Source organism: Sarcophilus harrisii, chromosome 4 (assembly GCF_902635505.1).
Source record: "Sarcophilus harrisii chromosome 4, mSarHar1.11, whole genome shotgun sequence".
NCBI classification, from domain to species: domain Eukaryota; kingdom Metazoa; phylum Chordata; class Mammalia; order Dasyuromorphia; family Dasyuridae; genus Sarcophilus; species Sarcophilus harrisii.
The window spans coordinates 299,097,099-299,115,742 of record NC_045429.1 but is presented as its reverse complement, the minus strand read 5'-3'; the positions used below and the strand labels follow the sequence as shown (position 1 = coordinate 299,115,742).

Genomic DNA, 18,644 nt, shown 5'->3' with positions numbered 1-18,644 from the left:
CAAAACCCTGCTTCAGGTCACCTTTGGTAATAAGTTAATGATTTCTGATCTAAAATATACAAGTAGGCTCTATCCAAATAGCAGACATGCATTTCTCTGGGGTTTCATTTTCATATTTGTATCCTGGGGCTACTATAGTTCTTTCCTTCCTTAATGGTCTATCACTTTATGAATTATAAATACTTCGTTGTGCTAGTGGGTGAATTGAAGTATTTGAACTCCATATGAAGTCTAGTTCTCCATGCTGCCATCAAAAGAAACCTGTAAAACTACCTTCTCAATTGCCAGTCTTTGTTCACCAAAATTAAGTGGAGACCAGAAAGGAAGCATGGCAAAGCAGGATCAGGGTCATCAGTTCTACTTGCAGTTGCCTGAACATTTCTTTATACTGAGTTAAACTTTTACTGTCTAGTCCTTCCAAAGGTTAGTCTTACTTACTACTATCTAGGACTCTCCTCCCATCTCCTCATGTGAATTCAGAATAAGTCTCTGAAACTTTGTGTCCTTTTTATCCCAATCCTGGTCCCTGATGCCTCTTGGATTCTTGCTTATTTAGGTCTTTTATTCCTCCAGCCTTCCTGTCTGAACTTGGCTCTCACACCTTTAAACCTGTCTTCCTTATTTGGTAACATGCTACCTGTGGATTCCTTCCTGTTTACATTTCCTCCTGGAACTTTCAATGCATCCTATTTTCTCCACCTTTACTAGTCACACAGGTTTTGCAATATGCTATCTCAACTGCACTTACTTTTGTCTATCAAGCATAGTAGCTAATCTCCTAGCTAGGTGTAGTACAGAATAAATAAGCATTGAATTTACACTCAGAGGATCTGCATCAAAATTCCCACTTTGCTGCTCACTATCTAAATGACATTGGGCAAACCATTTTACTTTCTGAGTCACATTTTGCTTTGTTTTTCAATGAGGAAGTAGGCATGTGTTTGGACATTGGATATTGTTCTACCTTTTACTTGGCAAAGCCACTGTTTTCAAATCTGTGAAATGAGATATTCTTTATATCTCTATGAAATCTCTTCTCTAATTCTAGACCCCAGACTTATTCTGTTATCAATATCCCATAATACTTTTTCTCTCCCACCAAACCCTTCTGGGTGGCCCCACCATCCCTTTCCCTCTGGTGTTACTGGTTCTGTGGTAAACTTCTCCCCAAAATATACAAGTCATTCCATATAGACAGAGGAGATGGCTGAAATAAATAAATATTTCTTCCTTTGCAAAACTAGCAAAATGATTTTTGTAAAGCAAAGGAATGACCATGTCATTCCACTACTCAATAAATTCCAGGATTTCTTGCTACCTAATGCTTCTTTTGCTTGGTATTTAAAGTATTTTAAAAACTATCACCAAGCAATCTTCTTATCTTGTATTCTGTGGTCTAGTCAAGGTAGCTTTCTTGCTGCATACATTATCTGATTTGAGCTTTATGACACTATTTATTTTTGTACATATTTTTATATGGGAGTGTGATGTGTGTGAATTGCTAAATATTTCCCCAAAGTAAGTGATAAGATGCTATGCCTTGATATCTTATCCAAGTGAGAACATCTTGATTATGATAGATGCAAACAAGCCTTGGACTCTAAATTCAATTCAATCAAATACAAAAAAATTAATTTATCTTTGAAAGTAATTCAATAAATGGCAGCAGACAGGAAAACTACTTAAACTGGCTGAGGGACTCGGTCATGCCCAGTGAGCTACTACTTCAGTAGGTTACCTACCAGCAAGGCCCCTGGGAAGTAATCATTAAAGGAAAGGAGAGCTCTTCAACTCTAATGATGAAAGAACTAGAAGAAGGCTATCTGAAATTGAAAATGACAAATTTCTATTAATCATACGTTAGATTCTTTACACTAGAATTAGGAATGGCAGATGGCCACTGGTTTAAGTGTCCCTTTCTACATTCCCTTGTATACTAAAATAGGCTAAGACATTTGCTCATATTTACCTCACCCTTGGAGGGGAATATGGCATTTGGGGAGGTTTTTTTTTAAATAGATTAAGGAAGGGATAGCTAGGTGGCACAGTGGATAGAATGCCAGCCTGAAGTCGAGGATTTGAGTTCAAATCTGGTCTCAGACACTTAATACTTCCTAGCTGTGTGACCCTGAGCAAGTCACTTAATCCCAATTGCCTCAGCAAAAAAAAAAAAAAAAAAAGATTAATAAAGAATATGTCTGAAAAAAAGATTAAAAGGGATTTCATTCAATTCAATATTCACTGTGAGGTGAAATCATCTCCTAAAATAAGGGTTCTTAACTTTTATGTATATCAAGAATCTCTCTGGAAGTCTCAGAATGTTTTTAATTAATTGAAGAAAATGCTCAATTTCAATGAGAGTCTAAGGGAAGAAATGTAATTTCTCCCCTTTCACAGACTCTTTGAAATCTATCTTATGTATCCAACATTAAGAACTCAAATTTTAATTAAAAAGAAAAATTGGGATGGAAGTCAAATGCCAGGAATACATAGTAAGGCAAAAAACAAAAAAATCGCCGCCCAAACTCAAATCCAGTCCCTGACCTCAGGAATACAGTCTAATGATGAAGACAGTATATAATAAATATATACAAAAAAGATAGAATTAGATAAATAGATAGATAGAAAGAGATAAATTATGTATAATAAAATGAGGGAAAGTTGTAGCATAAAGAGGAACTCATGAAAGGCTTCTAGCAGAAAGTGGGATTTTAAATACAGGAAAACATAGGAGTTCACTGAGAAAGGGGGGGTGACCTGACCAGCCTTGCACTTTAAGAAGATTAATTTGGGTTTTCCCCCCAATTTTTAAACATTTTTACTTAAAGTTTTGAATTCCAAATTCTAACCCTTTCTCCTTCCCAAAGACAGTTAGAAATCAAATATATATTATATACATGTTATAGGTATATAGGTCATATATTGCAACTGTGTAAAAATATAGAAATATTAGTCATTTTGCACAAGAAGACTTGAATAAAAAAAATGAAAAGAAAGAAAGTGAAAAATGTCTTGCTTCAGTCTGTATTCAATCATATCACTTCTTTCTCTGGATGTAGCTTGTATACTTCATCACCAGTTCTTTGAGATTGTCTTGGATCATTGTATTGTTGAGAATAGCTAAGTCATTTACACTTCTTCATCAAACACCATTGCTATTACTGAGTACAGTGTTCTCCTGGTTCTGTTCACTTCACTATGTGTCAGTTAATATCTTTCTGAGTTTTTCTGAAATAATCCTATTTGTCGTTTCTAACAGCCAATATTTCATTACAATTATATACTGCAATTTGTTCAGCCATTGCCCAGTTGATGGACATGCCTTTAATTTCCAATTCTTAACCACCACAAAAAGAGCTGTTATAAATATATTTGTAAACACAGATCTTTTCCCTTTTTTGTATGTCTTAGGGATATAGACCTACTAGTGATATTGCTGAATCAAAGGAGAGCAGTTTTACAGCCCTTCTGTCATAATTCTAAATTGCTCTCCAGAATGGTTGGATCAATTAAGAAGATTAATTCAATGGATGAATAGGAGATGGACTAGAGTAAGAAGTCCAGGTATGAAGTGGTAAATATAATGGTGTCAGAAGAAAGAAAGGAAATATTTTAAAAAGGTAGAATTGACTGGGAGGAGCAGTATCAGACTCAAATTATATCATAAAGTTCAGAGTTCAAAAGGATCATCAGCAATTATCTAGTAAAGTCTCCTCTTTTTATGGATCAGGACACAGAAGAATATGGAGATTACATATATAATAAGTAGCAAACTCAGGATTTGGATCCCCTAACTGCAAATACAGTGTTCTTTTCATTTGAGGATGTTTTGTGTGTGTGCATGTCTGTGAGTATATATACACATATATAATATGTATGTGTTTGTGTTTATATATGTGTATAGTATAACTTTGCCATATATTTTCATTTTTTCAGTGTGTTTAATCACATCTCCTAAAGATAAGACATCAAGTAACATACTCACTTGTGAGCAAGGGAAATGATTCTATTCAAGGGGCTGGGCTGGGTGTGGTTCCAGAGATTGAAGTTTGGTGAGGAGGAGGTGTGAAAAGCAGATTGAGTGAGTCTTTGAAAGTGGAATGGGTAGACAACTAAAACCATCAGATATAGGAAGAAGGGAGGGGGAACTAAAGATGAATCAGATTGGATTCCCTAGTTCACTCATTTCAAACTATATTACAAATACTTTCTCCCCCCTTCCCAACTACCCTAACATCTCAGCTTAGGATCTTGAATGTTACTTTACTGAGAAAATTAGAGTTATTTGCTTGCATTTTGTTTTCTTTCTCAGTTTTTCTTTTTCTTCCTTCTTGATTATTCTTGTGCAACAAGATAACTGTATAATTATATATACATATATTGGATTTAACATGCATTTCAACATATTTAACATATATTGTACTACCTGCCAGCTAGGGGAAGAGGTGGGGAAAATTTGGAACAAAAGGTTTTGCAAAGGTCAATATTGAAAAAATTACCCATACATATGCTTTGTAAATAAAAAGCTTTAATTAAAAAAAAAAGAAAGAAAATTGGAGCTTTTCATCACTATGAGCTCCCTTCTCTTCCTTCTCTTCATTTCATTCCTCCCTTCTCTTCATTTCAAACCTTTTGACATCATGGCATACTTTCTTTAATTCTCTCTCATAATAAAGTTCCCCTTGCTGTGGCCAATCTTTTTACATGAGCCATTGGTTCCCTCCTCAATAATCACCTTCCTCTCACTAATCTTCAATCTTTCCCTATTTACAATTTTCTATCCATCTTTCCTTCCAATCTCAGATATTCTCAAGTCTTCTCCACCCTTTAAAGAAACCAACTTAATTAAAACATACCATCCCCTTATGCTATTAGCCTCTCTCTTATATTTTTCAAAAACACTCCTAAAAAAGGCTTTCTACATTCATTATCTTCATTTCCTATCACCTCACTCCTCAAATCATTTGCATCTGTCTTCATCCCTCAACTGAAACTGTTCTTTCCAAAGTCACCAACTATTTCTTAAATTCTAAATCTGCTGATCTTTTCTCAGACCTTTTGGCGGGAAAATGGCCAAAGGGGAGTCTAGATCTCATGTAATATCACAATCTTAAAAAAAAAAAAAAAAGGTAAGAATCACCTATAGATTTTCCCACAAGGGTTAGGTATCCACAGAATGGAACCTCAGAATCCTGCAGAGAAAAGGAGAGGACCAGAAGTCATTCGATAAGAGGGAGTCAATAGCAGAGTCCCAAAGTTTCTTAAATGATGAATCAAGACTAGTCAGTTATAATGTGTAGTTCCTCAACTATAGTATTTGGTTTGAGAAACATAAAACTTACCTTCTCTCTATGAGCAAACCAAAATGATCACCACAAGAAAATTCCAACAGCCAAGAAATATCTTAGCCCCAAAGAAGATAGTAACCCCATAAATCTTCAAAGAAAAAAAAATACTCAGATTACGATTAAGAATGGTAGTTCCTTTGACAGAAAAAAAAATTAAGTTTAAAAGAAGCATGGGTTTTAGGAAAAGATAATGGATTCTATTCTGAAAAATAGAAAGTAGGGATGCCTCTGGGAGGTCAAGTTTGAAATATTCAATAAGCCAATTGGTGATATAGGAATGAAGCTCCAGGAAGAAAATGGCCAAATATGTGGATTTGTAAAGACACTAGTATAGAAATAATAAATGAATTCATGAGAGTTTTTTAGATTACTCAGAAAGACTATAGAAAGAGAGAGAGAAGGGCTCTGGACATAACTTTGGGAAACATATCCAATTAGGTGTGTGACATAGATGATGAATAAGTAAAGGAGATGGAGAAGGAAGAATAAGACAGGAGAACCAGGAGAGTACCATGGAAATTCAGAGAAGAGAAGGTATACAGGAAAGACTGGTCAGCAATGTCAGAGTTCAAATCCTATTGAATGATTCGAACTGAACCTCCAGTTGCCATTTTATTCTCCAGATCATTTTACAGATAAGGAACCAAGGCAAAAAAAGTTCAGTCTGCAATTCTTTACTCTTTCCTCTCTCTCTGTAGTTATTTCATCAGAGATCCTAGAGGTTTCAACAGACACTTCCTTCAACTTCATTCAAATTTTTTCCATCTGTACTTCCTTTTTCACTTATTATATCATTTAAAGTCCATTTCACATTCTAACTCCTCACAAAGTCTTTAAGAAAGGATCTCTTTCCCTCTTAAAAATTCCAAATAATTCCAAATTTGTATCAGTCTTCCAGTACTTGGCTATGTCTTGAATTGACAGACATCTTTTCACGTGCAATAATCTAATCTACTCTAGTTGTCTTCTCAAGAACACAGCACTAGTGTTTTATGAATTACTGTCTCTCCTAAAATGTACAGCACTGGATTAGAGTGTCAGATCCAGAGTCAAGAAGTCCTGAATTAAGAACCAACAGCAGATAGTAACTGTTGTTACCATCTTGGCAAACTCTTAACCTTTTTGCCTTAGTTTTCTGATCTGTAAAATGAGCTGGAGAAGGAAATGGCAAACTATTCTAGTATCTCTGCCTAAAAACCCCCCAAAGATATCACAAAGATTCAGACTGACTAATCAATTAAATAACAACAACAGACCAGATTAAGAATGAAAAATGACTTAATAACAATAACTAAGAAGTGTAGGTCTATCGATAGATAAGGTCTGCCTGCTGGCTTATAAACTTTGGGAACCTCTCTCTTCTTCAGAGCTTTATATGATCTTGTATGCCTGAGTCTAACTATTATTGGGTAAATTTGTAATTCCAGTAATATCCTTGCAGTGACAGAAGAAAATGTAAGGTTTCTTTTGAAACCCCCAAAAGAAATCCCCTAGAATATATAGTACAAATTAAATATGGAGTAGGTAGGTGTTCAACAAATGTTTGAAGGAACCATAGAAAAGTAAAAAGATCAGTGGAAATTGAATTAGAAGAGTAATTTGAATCCTAGTTCTGTGTGTCTATAGGTAAGTCTCTAGATTTCCTTATCTGAACCTCATTTTTCTGATATGCTAAATGGAGATAACAACCATTAATAGATCAACAACAGAAAAGATCTATGTTCAAATCTTATCTCTGCCACTTACTATCTTTGCAGTCATTTCTCCAAGACTCAATTTCATTACTTGTACTGAAAGGGATTGCATTACATGACCCCTAAGAGTCCTTGTGGCTCTAGATCAATCATCCTATAATCTGCAGAGTATCCCCTTCATCTGCTTAAAAATGAGTGCACTGTGACTAAAAATTCTAAATATAGTTATACAACGATAAATGTAATCCACTATCATTATCTGTTGAATGGAGAATGTTTCAGGAAGAGACCCTAAATTTTAACATGATCTGATTTTTAGAAAGCCAAAAAATACAACCTTTTATAATGTTCTCCATTGCTATTCATGTCACAATCTGGCTCTCTCAATACCATTTCTGCCTGTGAACGCATCTATGCACACCACATACACACACACAAAGGAATTGATACACAAGGACACAGCTTTGTCCTCCTCATGGAAAGGTACACTTCCATGTAATGCCATCCCCCAGAACTCTTGAAACTGTGCAGAGGAAGGGTGGCTTTTATCCTCGAAGGTCTGGCCCATTCCCTCCATGGCACAATTGATGCTCTTTTCAAGCACCCTAACCCCAGAGAAGCTAGAGATGGAGTCAGGGAGGGTGTTGGCCTGCCCTTTAAAATCCAAGATATTGGCTCAAATCTTTGGTAAGATAGTATTCGTTTAACTGTAACATGGTAAAGCTTATGAACTCTTTCTCAGAATAATATATTTTTAAACACATAAAATAAAATACATAGGATTAAAAATTTATTGTACAAATACAACAACTCAAAATAATTTTTTTTTTAAAGTTAATAGACTATAGCTTAAGAACTCCTGCCTAGATCCTGGAGATTCAGGGAACCATGACAATTTAATAGGGTAGAACTATGAATCATGAAGAAAGAAGCATACCTCATACATTTCAGAGCCCTTGTAGCAAAGCCTCAGTCATCCTCTCCTAGTTAGGGTTCTGCTGACAGACAACAAAAAGGCAATCCAACAATATTGACTTCCCAGTTAATACACAAGTACAAAACTCAGATACTTCTTATTCCTAATGTAAGACTTCAATGTGTTCTCTTCTCTCTCTATCCCTAAACAAGTGCAATCAATAAGCATTTATTAACTGCTTACTTTGTGGCAGGCACTATACTAACCTAGGGTTACAAAAAAAGGCAAAAAAAAAAAAAAAAAACCACCCCAAAACCAACAACAAAACACCCCTCCCTGCTCCCAAGAGGTTCAAAGTCTAATAGGAGCAACATTAGCCATTAGACTTAGGCTTTTAGGAAATCTCTCTCCCTCCTCCCCCTTCCCTTTCCCCTCCCCCTCCTCCTTCTGCCTGCCTCTCTCTCTCTCTCTCTCTCTCTCTCTCTCTCTCTCTCTCTCTCTCTCTCTCTCTCTCTTTCCTCTCTCTCTCTCTCTTTCCTCTCTCTCTCTCTCCTCTCTCTCTTTCTTTCTCTCTCTCTTTCCTCCTCTTTCTTTCTCTTTCTCTCTCTTTTTCTCTATAAGTGGGGGTATTGAATTGTATGAAAAGATTAAAAACTAAAACATCATCCAGTCTTTTCTGTGCATATCAAAGATCAACACTAACAGCTTTTTAATGAGGAAGACAGCACATTCAAAGATGAAAACAACCAGTAACAAGCAGAAAAACAACTTGTCTCAAATACCTTTGCAAAGGACTACTGCCTGATCTCAAGATGGACCACCCCAAGCAATGATCTGGGAATGTTGTAACTCACCTCAACCCCAAGGTCCCTTGTCATTGAAAGCTGACATACTGGCCATTTTCCTCCAGTTTTCACATCTACTTGTTTCTTCAGGCTGCACAGCTAATTCACTGTGCAAAGCAGCATTTATATATAGAAAGTTGCAGCCACGCAGGTTAGCATTAAAATAGAGACTTGGTGTTGCTATAGCAACCAAACAAATGATATTCAAAATGAAACAGAGTATTCCACAAAGAGAAAACCATTTTCAACTCGTTCCAACACAACTGAGCCCATTGCCCATATGAAGTAGATGCTGTTGTCCCTAAGTGGACCCTTGTCTTGTGCAGTCTCCTAGTTTTAGTTTCACTGCTGCTGCCTGAAATTCTAAACTTCTCCAACTCCAATATTAAGTCCATTTCATTTAGAAACAAAAAGACAAGATTTTTTTCTTAGATTACATTCAACATTGAACAAACATTCAATAACCATTTATTAGAAAAATAGTACTGGTATGGTGGAGAAGGAGTGGATGATGATACTCAAGTTAAAAACCGTGAAGGATTTTAAGAGAAAAAGGCGAAAAAAAATTTTAATGTTTAAGCATGGGAAACAACCTATGTGAATGACGGTTATATAGTACTGTTGTCTAATAAGAAATGATGAATATGAAGGAGTCAGGGAAACAAGGAAAAATAATTGAACTGATATAAACTACAACATACACATAGACTATTAATGGAAATTTTAAAAAATGAAACCGAACATTATAATTATAATGACCAAGGGTGATCTTGGAGAAGGGATGAAAAAATATACCTATTTCCCTTCTGTGCAAAATCTGGAACATGGCATATAAATCGAACATTATTAGAATTAGTTAGTTTTACTAAATTATATTTCCCAATCACCCTGCCTTTATTATTAATTTTTGGAAGATGGAAAGAGAAAAGGGATTTATTTAGCAATGAAGTTGAAGTTTTAAAAAAATCAATAATTCTCTTTGAATAGAGGCAGGAGATCTGAGTTTGGGGAACAGCCATAATGAACCTATGAAGATAATATAGTTTGTATGAATGGAAAGAGAAGTAACATGAAATAAATCTAAAAAATTAAGTTGGAGTCTGCTTAAATTTTCAGATGAAAAATTTGTATTTTATTCTACAGACAATAGAGAGAAGTTGAAAATTTTTGAATAAGCAGGAAAATATAAATGCCTCTGCTTTAGAAAGGCAGTTCTATAAAAAAGGGATTAAAGCCTGGTGAAATGAATTAGGTCTGAGAAAATCTAGGCATTTCTCCTCTTCCTCATTCTTTTGATGGTGCTCTAAATTTCTCTTCTTTCTCCCTAATCTTTTCTTTCATGTTTCCATTGGGCACCAGAATCCTAGAAACACATGATATTCTTGAGAAAATGTACAAACATCAGATGTGTAGCTCTAAGTCTCCATGTTTTCTTTTGGTGTGCATCTCTTATCTATATCTCTGTCTGGGTACTCAGTTTCTTTCTTTCTTTCTTTTATTTTTTTTTTGGGGGGGGGTTGCATTTTCCTTGTTTGTAAAAAGAGGAGCTTGAACTATATTATCTTTAAAACTACAAAATCCTACAAAGCAAATCCTCTCCCTCAAAAAAAAAAAAAAAAAAAAAAAAAGCTATCCCCTAGGGCAACTTCAATTATGTGACTTCTATCATCAGTGTTGCATCAACTCAATGATCCAAATTTTTACTATCCTGGTTCATACTCTTAAGACCCAGGGAATTTTTATATAGAACCTCTAATTATTGGAAACTCTAAAACGCCTTTCTATTGTCCTGGTTCATACACTGCACCTGACCAAAGACAGAAAAACACTGCAAGCTGTGTATGCATCTAAAACTCAGTCTTGGCAGAAAAAGTAGATAGTAGATTTACTCATTAAAAGAATTATTCATAAAAGAACACATTTATCCAGATATGTTCATTAAAAAACATTTTATTCAGCAGAGAAAAATTCTACCTTAAAGTAGAAAAAATATTTCCTATATATATATCATAGATTTCTTTTCTTCTTTTCTTTTTTTTTTGCTGGGGCAATGGGATTAAGTGACTTGCCCAGGATCACACAGCTAGAAAGTATTAAGTGTCTAAGGTCAAATTTGAACTCAGGTCTTCCTGACTTCAAGGCTGGTGAACCATAGATTTCTTATGAGATATAATGAAGAAAAAAAAAAAGAGATAAAATGGAGAATTTTTTAAGACCTTCTGATTATTGGTTCATCATGAGAACCACTTCAGATCTACACTGTCTTCCTGCCTTGAATATTTTTTTACCAGTTTCAATGAGTCCTACCATTCATTCCCTGCTTCTACACATGTCCTGCTGAATGAAAGTAAAGAAAATCATACAACCTCTCTGATTGTGTCCACTAAAAATTTATGTCATACAATCTCAACTGTATCCTTACTGTTGCTAGGCAATACTTCTAAACCTTTAGACATTATTCCATTCTCCAATGCAACTATTGAAAATCTTTTCATTTTTCTTCAAATTTCCCTTCCCTTCCCCCAATTTATCTGCTGATAACCTTGCCTCATATTTTTACAGAAAAAAATTGAGGTCATTATCTGTGAGTTCCCTCTGTCTCCTCTTCTTCATCCATCACTCAAATGTTTTCTGCCAGTATTTCCTTCTTTCCTCCACTCCTCCAATAGATTGCTCTTTCTTATTTTCATTTTTTCTCTTACCATTGGTTGATTTCCTACTGCTGACAAACATGCTTACATGTTCCCCATTCTGAAATCCTTATTTGATTTTTCCATTTCTTCAATTGTGTTCTGTTCTTTGTGGCTAAACTCCTTTCAAAGGTCATCTATAATAGTTGCCTCCACTTTCTTTCCTTAACCCTCTCTACAATCTGGTTTCAAACTTCAATACTCCACCAATTTTGCTCTCTGAAAAAATTACCAGAGATTTCTTAGTTGCCAAATGTAAAGGGCTGAAACTCTGAATAGGTGCACTGGAATCAGTCAACCGAGCACTTAAGGCTAATTACCCATTGGACAATACTCTATTAGTATATGCTTGGAAAATGGTCCTTCTCACTATTCTGTGCTGGCTCGATCTTTTGGTGTATACAGATAATCCTAGGAGGGATTAGGGGGTGGAGTAAGACAAGCCAGAGTCACTTTGGAGGAGGACAAGGAGAAGGGAGGTGGATCAATGAAGAATGTGTGGCAGTTTTGTCGCTCCCCTTCACTTCTCCCCCTAAAGACCAAGGACTTTTGCTTATCCTGACTCTGGCTGATTCTGAGGCCTCCAGGGAGCTAACCTGGCCTTCACAGCCAAATCCAATGGTCATTTTTTAATTCACATTTTTCAATCTCTCTCTATAGCCTTTGACATATATTGATCACCCACTCCTCTTGTTATTGTCCTCTCTCTAAGATTTGGGGAAACCACTTTTTCCTAGTTCTCATTTTACCTAAATGACTAATACTACTCAATCTCCTTAAATGAATCCTCATCCAAATCACATAAAAACATTATTTGGGCCCAGATTGCCTCAAAGGAAATGTAAATAGCAATTGCTTCCGTTTTGACCAGAAGCCTTGAGGGTCTTGCTCTCCCAGGTGGATTGTTTTTTCTTTGATTAGTCTAACTGAAACCTGTTAAAGACCTTAGCTTAAAAAGGCCAATGTCTCCTAGTGCATCCAGGGCCATCTCCAGTCATCTTGATCTGCATCTGGCCACTGGACCTAAATGGCTATGGAGAAGAAAATGAGGCTGTTGGCTTTATACAGCTCTCCCTCATGGAAATCCAATTCACTTACAGGTCAGAGAAAAATTTCCCTGATATCATGGTTATCTTTGTACATGTAGAACCAATGTCAGATTGCTTGTTATATTGTGGGGAAGGAAAGGAGGTAGGTAGGAATTAAAATATAAAAATAAAAATGTTCAAAACTTTAAAAAAATTAAAAGAAGAATGTTTAGAAAAACAGTTCCTTTTGTGCATACTCTTTGACACAGCAGTGCCATTACTTGGTGGTGATAAAGAGACCTTAAGAGGGAAAAGCATTTACATGCGCAAAAATGTTCCCAGCAGCTCATTTTGTGGTGCTAAAGAATTGGAAAATGAGTGAAGGCCCATCAATTAGGGAATGGCTGAATAAGTTATAGTATATGGATGTAATGGAATACTATTATTTTATAAGAAATGGTTAACAGGCTGATTTCAGAAAAGCCTGGAAATATTTACGTGAATTGATGCTGAATGAAGTGAGCAGAAGCAGGAGTACATGGACACAGCAAAAGCAAATTCTATGATGATCAACCATAATAGACTTAGCTCTTTTCACCAATTCAGCAATCCAAGGCAACCGAAATAAATTTTGGATGGAAAATGCCATCTGCACCCAGAGAACTATGGAGGCTGAATACAGATTGAAGCATACTATTTGCACCCTTTTCTCCTTTTGTTTTTTTTTTTTCTTTCTTGTATTTTTCCCTTTTTGTTATGATTTTTCCTTCCCAACATGACTCATATGGAAATATGTGTAACACATATAATTGCTTGCTAGCATGGGGAGAAGGGAGGTAAGGAAGAGAAAAAAAATTTTCAAACTCAAAATCTCACAAGAAAGAAAGCTGAAAACTGTCTTTACATATATTTGGGAAAATCATATGCTATTAAAATTAAACTACGCTAAAAAAAATTAACAATCAGAGTATATGCAAGTTGGTTCCATCATACCCATGCACTATACATACCAAGTAAGCTTCTTGAGGACAGAGACTGAACCATTTTTTCCTTCAAATATTCAATGCTGACCATAATGCAGACTCCTAGTAGCTGCTTAATAAATGTTGTAATGAAAAAAAAAAAGTGCTTGTTGGTTGATAGACTTAAGCAACATCCACACTTTGGTTCTCATTTTTCATACTCATTCCAATCTTTCCAATGATTGGAAAGGGAGATAAATACAACAATATTACTTAAGATACTCTATCATGGTGCTACTACTGGGCTTATATCCCAAAGAAATACTAAAGAAGGGAAAGGGACCTGTATGTGCCAAAATGTTTGTGGCAGCCCTTTTTATAGTGGCTAGAAAATGGAAAATGAATGATGCCCATCAATTGGAGAATGACTGGGTAAATTGTGCTATATGGATGTTATAGAATATTATTGTTCTGTAAGAAATGACCAGCAGGATGAATATAGAGAGGCTTGGAGAGACTTACATGAACTGATGCTAAGTGAAATGAGCAGAACCAGGAAATCATTATATACTTCAACAATGATACCGTATGAGGATGTATTCTGATGGAAGTGTATATCTTCGACAAAGAGAAAATCTAATTCAGTTCCAATTGATCAATAATGGACAGAATCAGCTACACCCAGGGAAGGAATACTAGGAAATGAGTGTAAACTGTTTGCATTTTAGTTTTTCTTCCCAGGTTATTTTTACACTCTGAATCCAATTCTCCCTGTGCAACAAGAGAACTGTTAAGTTCTGCACACATATATTGTATCTAGGATATACTGTAACATATTTAACATGTATAAGACATGTATAAGGGGATAGAGGGAGGGAAGGGAAAAGCCAGAACAGAAGTGAGTGCAAGGGATAATGTTGTAAAAAATTACTCAGACATATGTGCTGTCAATAAAGAGTTATATATATAGAGATATATAGATATAGATATTCTGTCATGATTTTCGACATATTTTTAAAGAACACTTTATATCAAAAGAGCTGGGACTACCTGAATTAAGACTTATTTTTAAGAGAAAATAGTTTTTGGCTATAGCAAAAATAAATACTAGTATATTAGATACTAATATTAGATAGCTAAGGATTAGAAACTATTTGGAAACCCACTGAGTAAAGGTTTAAAAAAATGTATATTGATACAAGGGACTATTATTGTGCAGTAAGAAATAGTAAACCATGAAGAATTTGGTGAAACAATGGAAGAGTTCTATGAACTGATGCAATCTAAATAGGACCCCAAAAAGGAAAATGAGTGACTACAATAATTTAAATGCAAAAATCACTAAAAAGAAGTCATACTGTGAGCAGATGAAAAACTAATAACTGTATTGGGAAAATGTAATAAAATATGTGTCCTTCCTTTGAGTATAAAGATAGTTTGTTTTTATCACAGTCAGGGGCATTTGGTTTTGTTTTATTTTTTGTTTGTTTTAAAGTAGGCACACAGGGCTTATATCCCAAAGAAATCTTAAAGGAAGGAAAGGGACCTTGTGCAAAAATGTTTGTGGCAGCCCTTTTTTTGTAGTGGCAAGAAGCTGGAAACTGAGTGGATGCTCATCAACTGGAGAATGGCTGAATAAATTATGATATATGAATGTTATGGAATATTACTGTTCTGTAAGAAACAACCAGCAGGATGATTTCAGAGAGACCTGGGGAGACTTACATGAACTGATGCTAAGTAAAATGAGCAGAACCAAGAAATCATTATATATGGCAACAAGAAGATTATGTGATGATTACTTCTGATAGACATGGCTCTCTTCAACAATGAGATGATGCAAACGAGTTCCAATTGTTCAGTGATGAAGAGAGCCAACTACACCCAGAGAGAGAACCATGGGAACCGAGTGTGGTTCACAACATAGCATTTTCCTTTTTATTGTTGTTGTTTGCTTGCATTTTATTTTGCTTCCCCCTTTTTTTTTAAACTGGTTTGATTGGATTTTTCTTGTGTGGCATGATAATTATATAAATATGTATGCATATATTGGATTTAACATATATTTCTACCTTACCATGTTCTACCATGTTTAACATGTATTGAACTACTTGCCATCTAGGGGAGGGTGTGGAGGAAGAGGGGGGAAATTGGAACACAAGGTTTTGCAAGGGCTAATGTCAAAGAATTGTCCGCACATTGTTTTGAAAAATAAAAAGCTTTAATAAAAAAAAAAAAGTAGGCACTCACATGTTTAAGTTTGATGTACTTTATTAACATCTTCTCCATAATTTTCTAAGGGCTGGACAAACGTAGAAATTTGACCAATTTTCTCACTGATTTGGGTCAACTCCAGCACACTTCTGACATGTCTCTTTCATGATAATGATTGATAGAGGGTGGGAAAGAAAAATAAATTATTGGATGATTTGCTTTCTAACTGATCAGAAAGACCTAGTTGTGAAAGAAGCCCATCCCTTTTATACTGTTTCTCTGTCCCGACGAGAGTGCAGTGAGGAATAGAAGAAAGAAGCATATTTCCTTTTCTCTCTAGAAGTTGAATAAGGAATCAAACAGCCTACACAGACCCAGGGTGCATAAAGTATATGAACTTTCAATTCCTGGATGTCTTCTGCTTTTTAGATTCAGACCAAAGGCTAGAAATCCTAAAAATGGAAGCTTTCACTTCAGGGATTATCCTATGTTCTTGAAGCCAGGAAACAACAAACTTATTAGAGGGAAAGAAAGATATTGCACCAGAGAACAAAAAGTATGCTATGAAGAGCTAGTTTTTTGCCAAGAATTTATGATCTTATTGTAGCATCAGTGATACTGCTATAGTATGAGTCTAAGGTAACTGTTGAATGGGTAGTTTTTCTTTAGTAAAAAGTATCTTCAATAGCCTAATAAGAGTAATAGATTCAACACAGAGAGAGAGGAACTATATTTAAGGCCATCTCTAAAATATACTGCCTATGTGACCATGAGGAAGCTACAAGTCATATCTAAAGTTTTCCTTGGAATTCTACTAAGATGGAAGCAAAATCAAAGAAGAAAATGATTCCTCTGCGGTTCAAGCACTATCCAGAACCAACTCAGTTGTTTTGGAATCAGTGATCCTTCAGAGGACCCTCAAAGCCAGTAATGATATTACTCAAAGTTCAGCTCAGGTATTATTTCCTCTGTTTCCTTACAGATCTCCTAATTATGAGTGCTCTCTTCAGATATTCAAATAACATTTTATCTGATCTTTTCCTTTTTTCCTTTAGTTCCTAGCTATACTTTATTATGTCCACATTGTACCCCTCTTAGTAGAATATAAGTCCTTAAGTGCAGATTTTTTTTTTTTTTTGTATCTGACACAATCACCAGTATCTTCTACATGAGGGAGCTTAATCCATTGTAATACATTTACAACTATAGTTCGAAAAAGACTTTTTTTAAATAATTAAGAGATTGAGGATATAATTTTGATTATGCAAAATTAAAAGGCTTTTCCCATAAATAAATACAATGACATTAGGAATTGAATAAAATGATTAAGAATAAAAATCTTTGTTCCCATGAGGAGATTTAACAAATATATAAAGATGAGTCTTTATCTAATTTGACAAGTGAACAAATGATATGAACAAACATCCACAGAGAAAAACTTTTCAGCAACTTCCAAGTCATGCAACTAGACATTAGACATTTTTTCTGACTTTTATCCATCTCTCAAAACTTCCCAAAATGAGAATTATCATGAAGAAGTAAAGTAATTGCAGCTGTTTCCAAAGGCTAACATATAAAAATCCCCCAAAGTAAATAATCAATAAGTTAATTGATACTAAATTCACTTACCATCTCCTTCTTGTACTAACACTCATGCTCAAATAGAATGGCACATTAGGACCCTCTGAGAAACACTCAGCAAATTTCTTGTTATTGCAGTCTCGCCCTCATGCACTTCCCTATGAACCTCTTCTCATCCCCTCATTCTGTGGAAACAAGCAATGGAACTGAGCTTTGCCCAGCTGACCTCTGAATGAAGAAGGTGGAGGAACAGGAAAGCTAAAGTATGTTCTTCTATGAGTGGTAGCATGCTTTCCTGAAGCTCTGCTGGGCCATAGAACTAAAGAACAGAGAGAACTAGAGTAGGGTGACAATTCATATCTACTTATACAAATCTTGAAGGAAAAGGAACTGGCATCCAACTAAAGCCAGTTCAATAATTAAATAAATTATTTGGGGCAGGGTCTGAGGTTAGTGAAAAGTAAATTCCTAATGCTGGCAGAGGCAGAGATATTTGTGAATCCCTTTGGGGGAATCTAACAACAAAGGGGAAGGAGTCAAAAAATGGGCAATGGGGATCTATGAGGAAAAAGACTACAATTCTCACCTATCTAAAAAAACTCATTTAAATATCCTGAGCCACAATAGTAATGATATTGCTAACAGAACAAAAGACATTCTCCAAGAAATCTAAATATATACAAATATCTTATTGTAAGAATAAGACGATATATCAACACCTGATGATCCAGCCAAAGGACTTTATGGGTTCCCAAGAGGATGAAACCACCAAAGGATGCTCTCAAGTAGTTCAAGAGAGGAATACAAATCATAAAAGCTGAATTTATGGCGTGTAAAGTAAAAATAATTGGTAGATTAGAAAAAATTATACCTAACTTGTGGTGTTCTTCTTCTTTAAAATATAATAATGGTTCTCTCTGGGAGCGTGTTTCTTGGGGAGGTTTTCTGGAGGCAGCCTTAGTTTCAGTTAAAAGTAATAATCATCCAAATGCATCCAGGTGCTAAAAGTTCTGATCTTTTATTGTCTCCAATATAGCCCAGTTAATTTTCTTAGAGGCCTCTCTCTCTCCTTGGTTCTAAGAGCTCTTGCAGCTTTGTCCTTTGCTTCTGCCTCTGCTTTCTTCAGCTTCCAGCCAGCACCAAGGTGGAAGATGGAATGAATCTCTCTTGCCTTCGAGAGAGGGCTTGTGGGCTTTCTCCCAGAGTGCTCCTCTCCGACCCCTGGCAATGTTCCGAAGTAACTCACTTAACTGGCTCCCTGAAGTTCTACTTATGCTCCTTCTCCAAAAGTGGGATTGTGGGATAAGAGAGTGGGATTATAGGTTTCCTCCCAGAGTGCTCTCTGGCCCTAAGAGCTTCAAGGGAG

The 18,644-nt window shown here is 35.6% G+C and overlaps 1 protein-coding gene across 6 annotated transcripts in view; it reads right to left on the bottom strand.

Annotated features, from left to right (window-relative positions):
• Positions 1–18,644, bottom strand: part of GAS7 (growth arrest specific 7) — a 254,090-nt gene that overhangs the window by 149,114 nt on the left and 86,332 nt on the right. The window contains exons 1-2 of one of the 6 annotated variants that reach the window (XM_031965545.1): positions 8,813–9,904; positions 7,980–8,037 (exon numbers count right to left, since the gene is read on the bottom strand). The exons of 3 other annotated variants lie outside the window; for them this stretch is intronic. In XM_031965545.1, coding sequence (XP_031821405.1) covers positions 7,980–7,984 — 5 coding nt within the window. In that variant the 5' untranslated portion in view covers positions 7,985–8,037; positions 8,813–9,904. Of the gene's footprint in view, positions 1–7,979; positions 8,038–8,812; positions 9,905–18,644 lie in introns of those variants that run through there. 2 more of the 6 variants (XM_031965544.1, XM_031965543.1) reach the window with 2 other exon arrangements.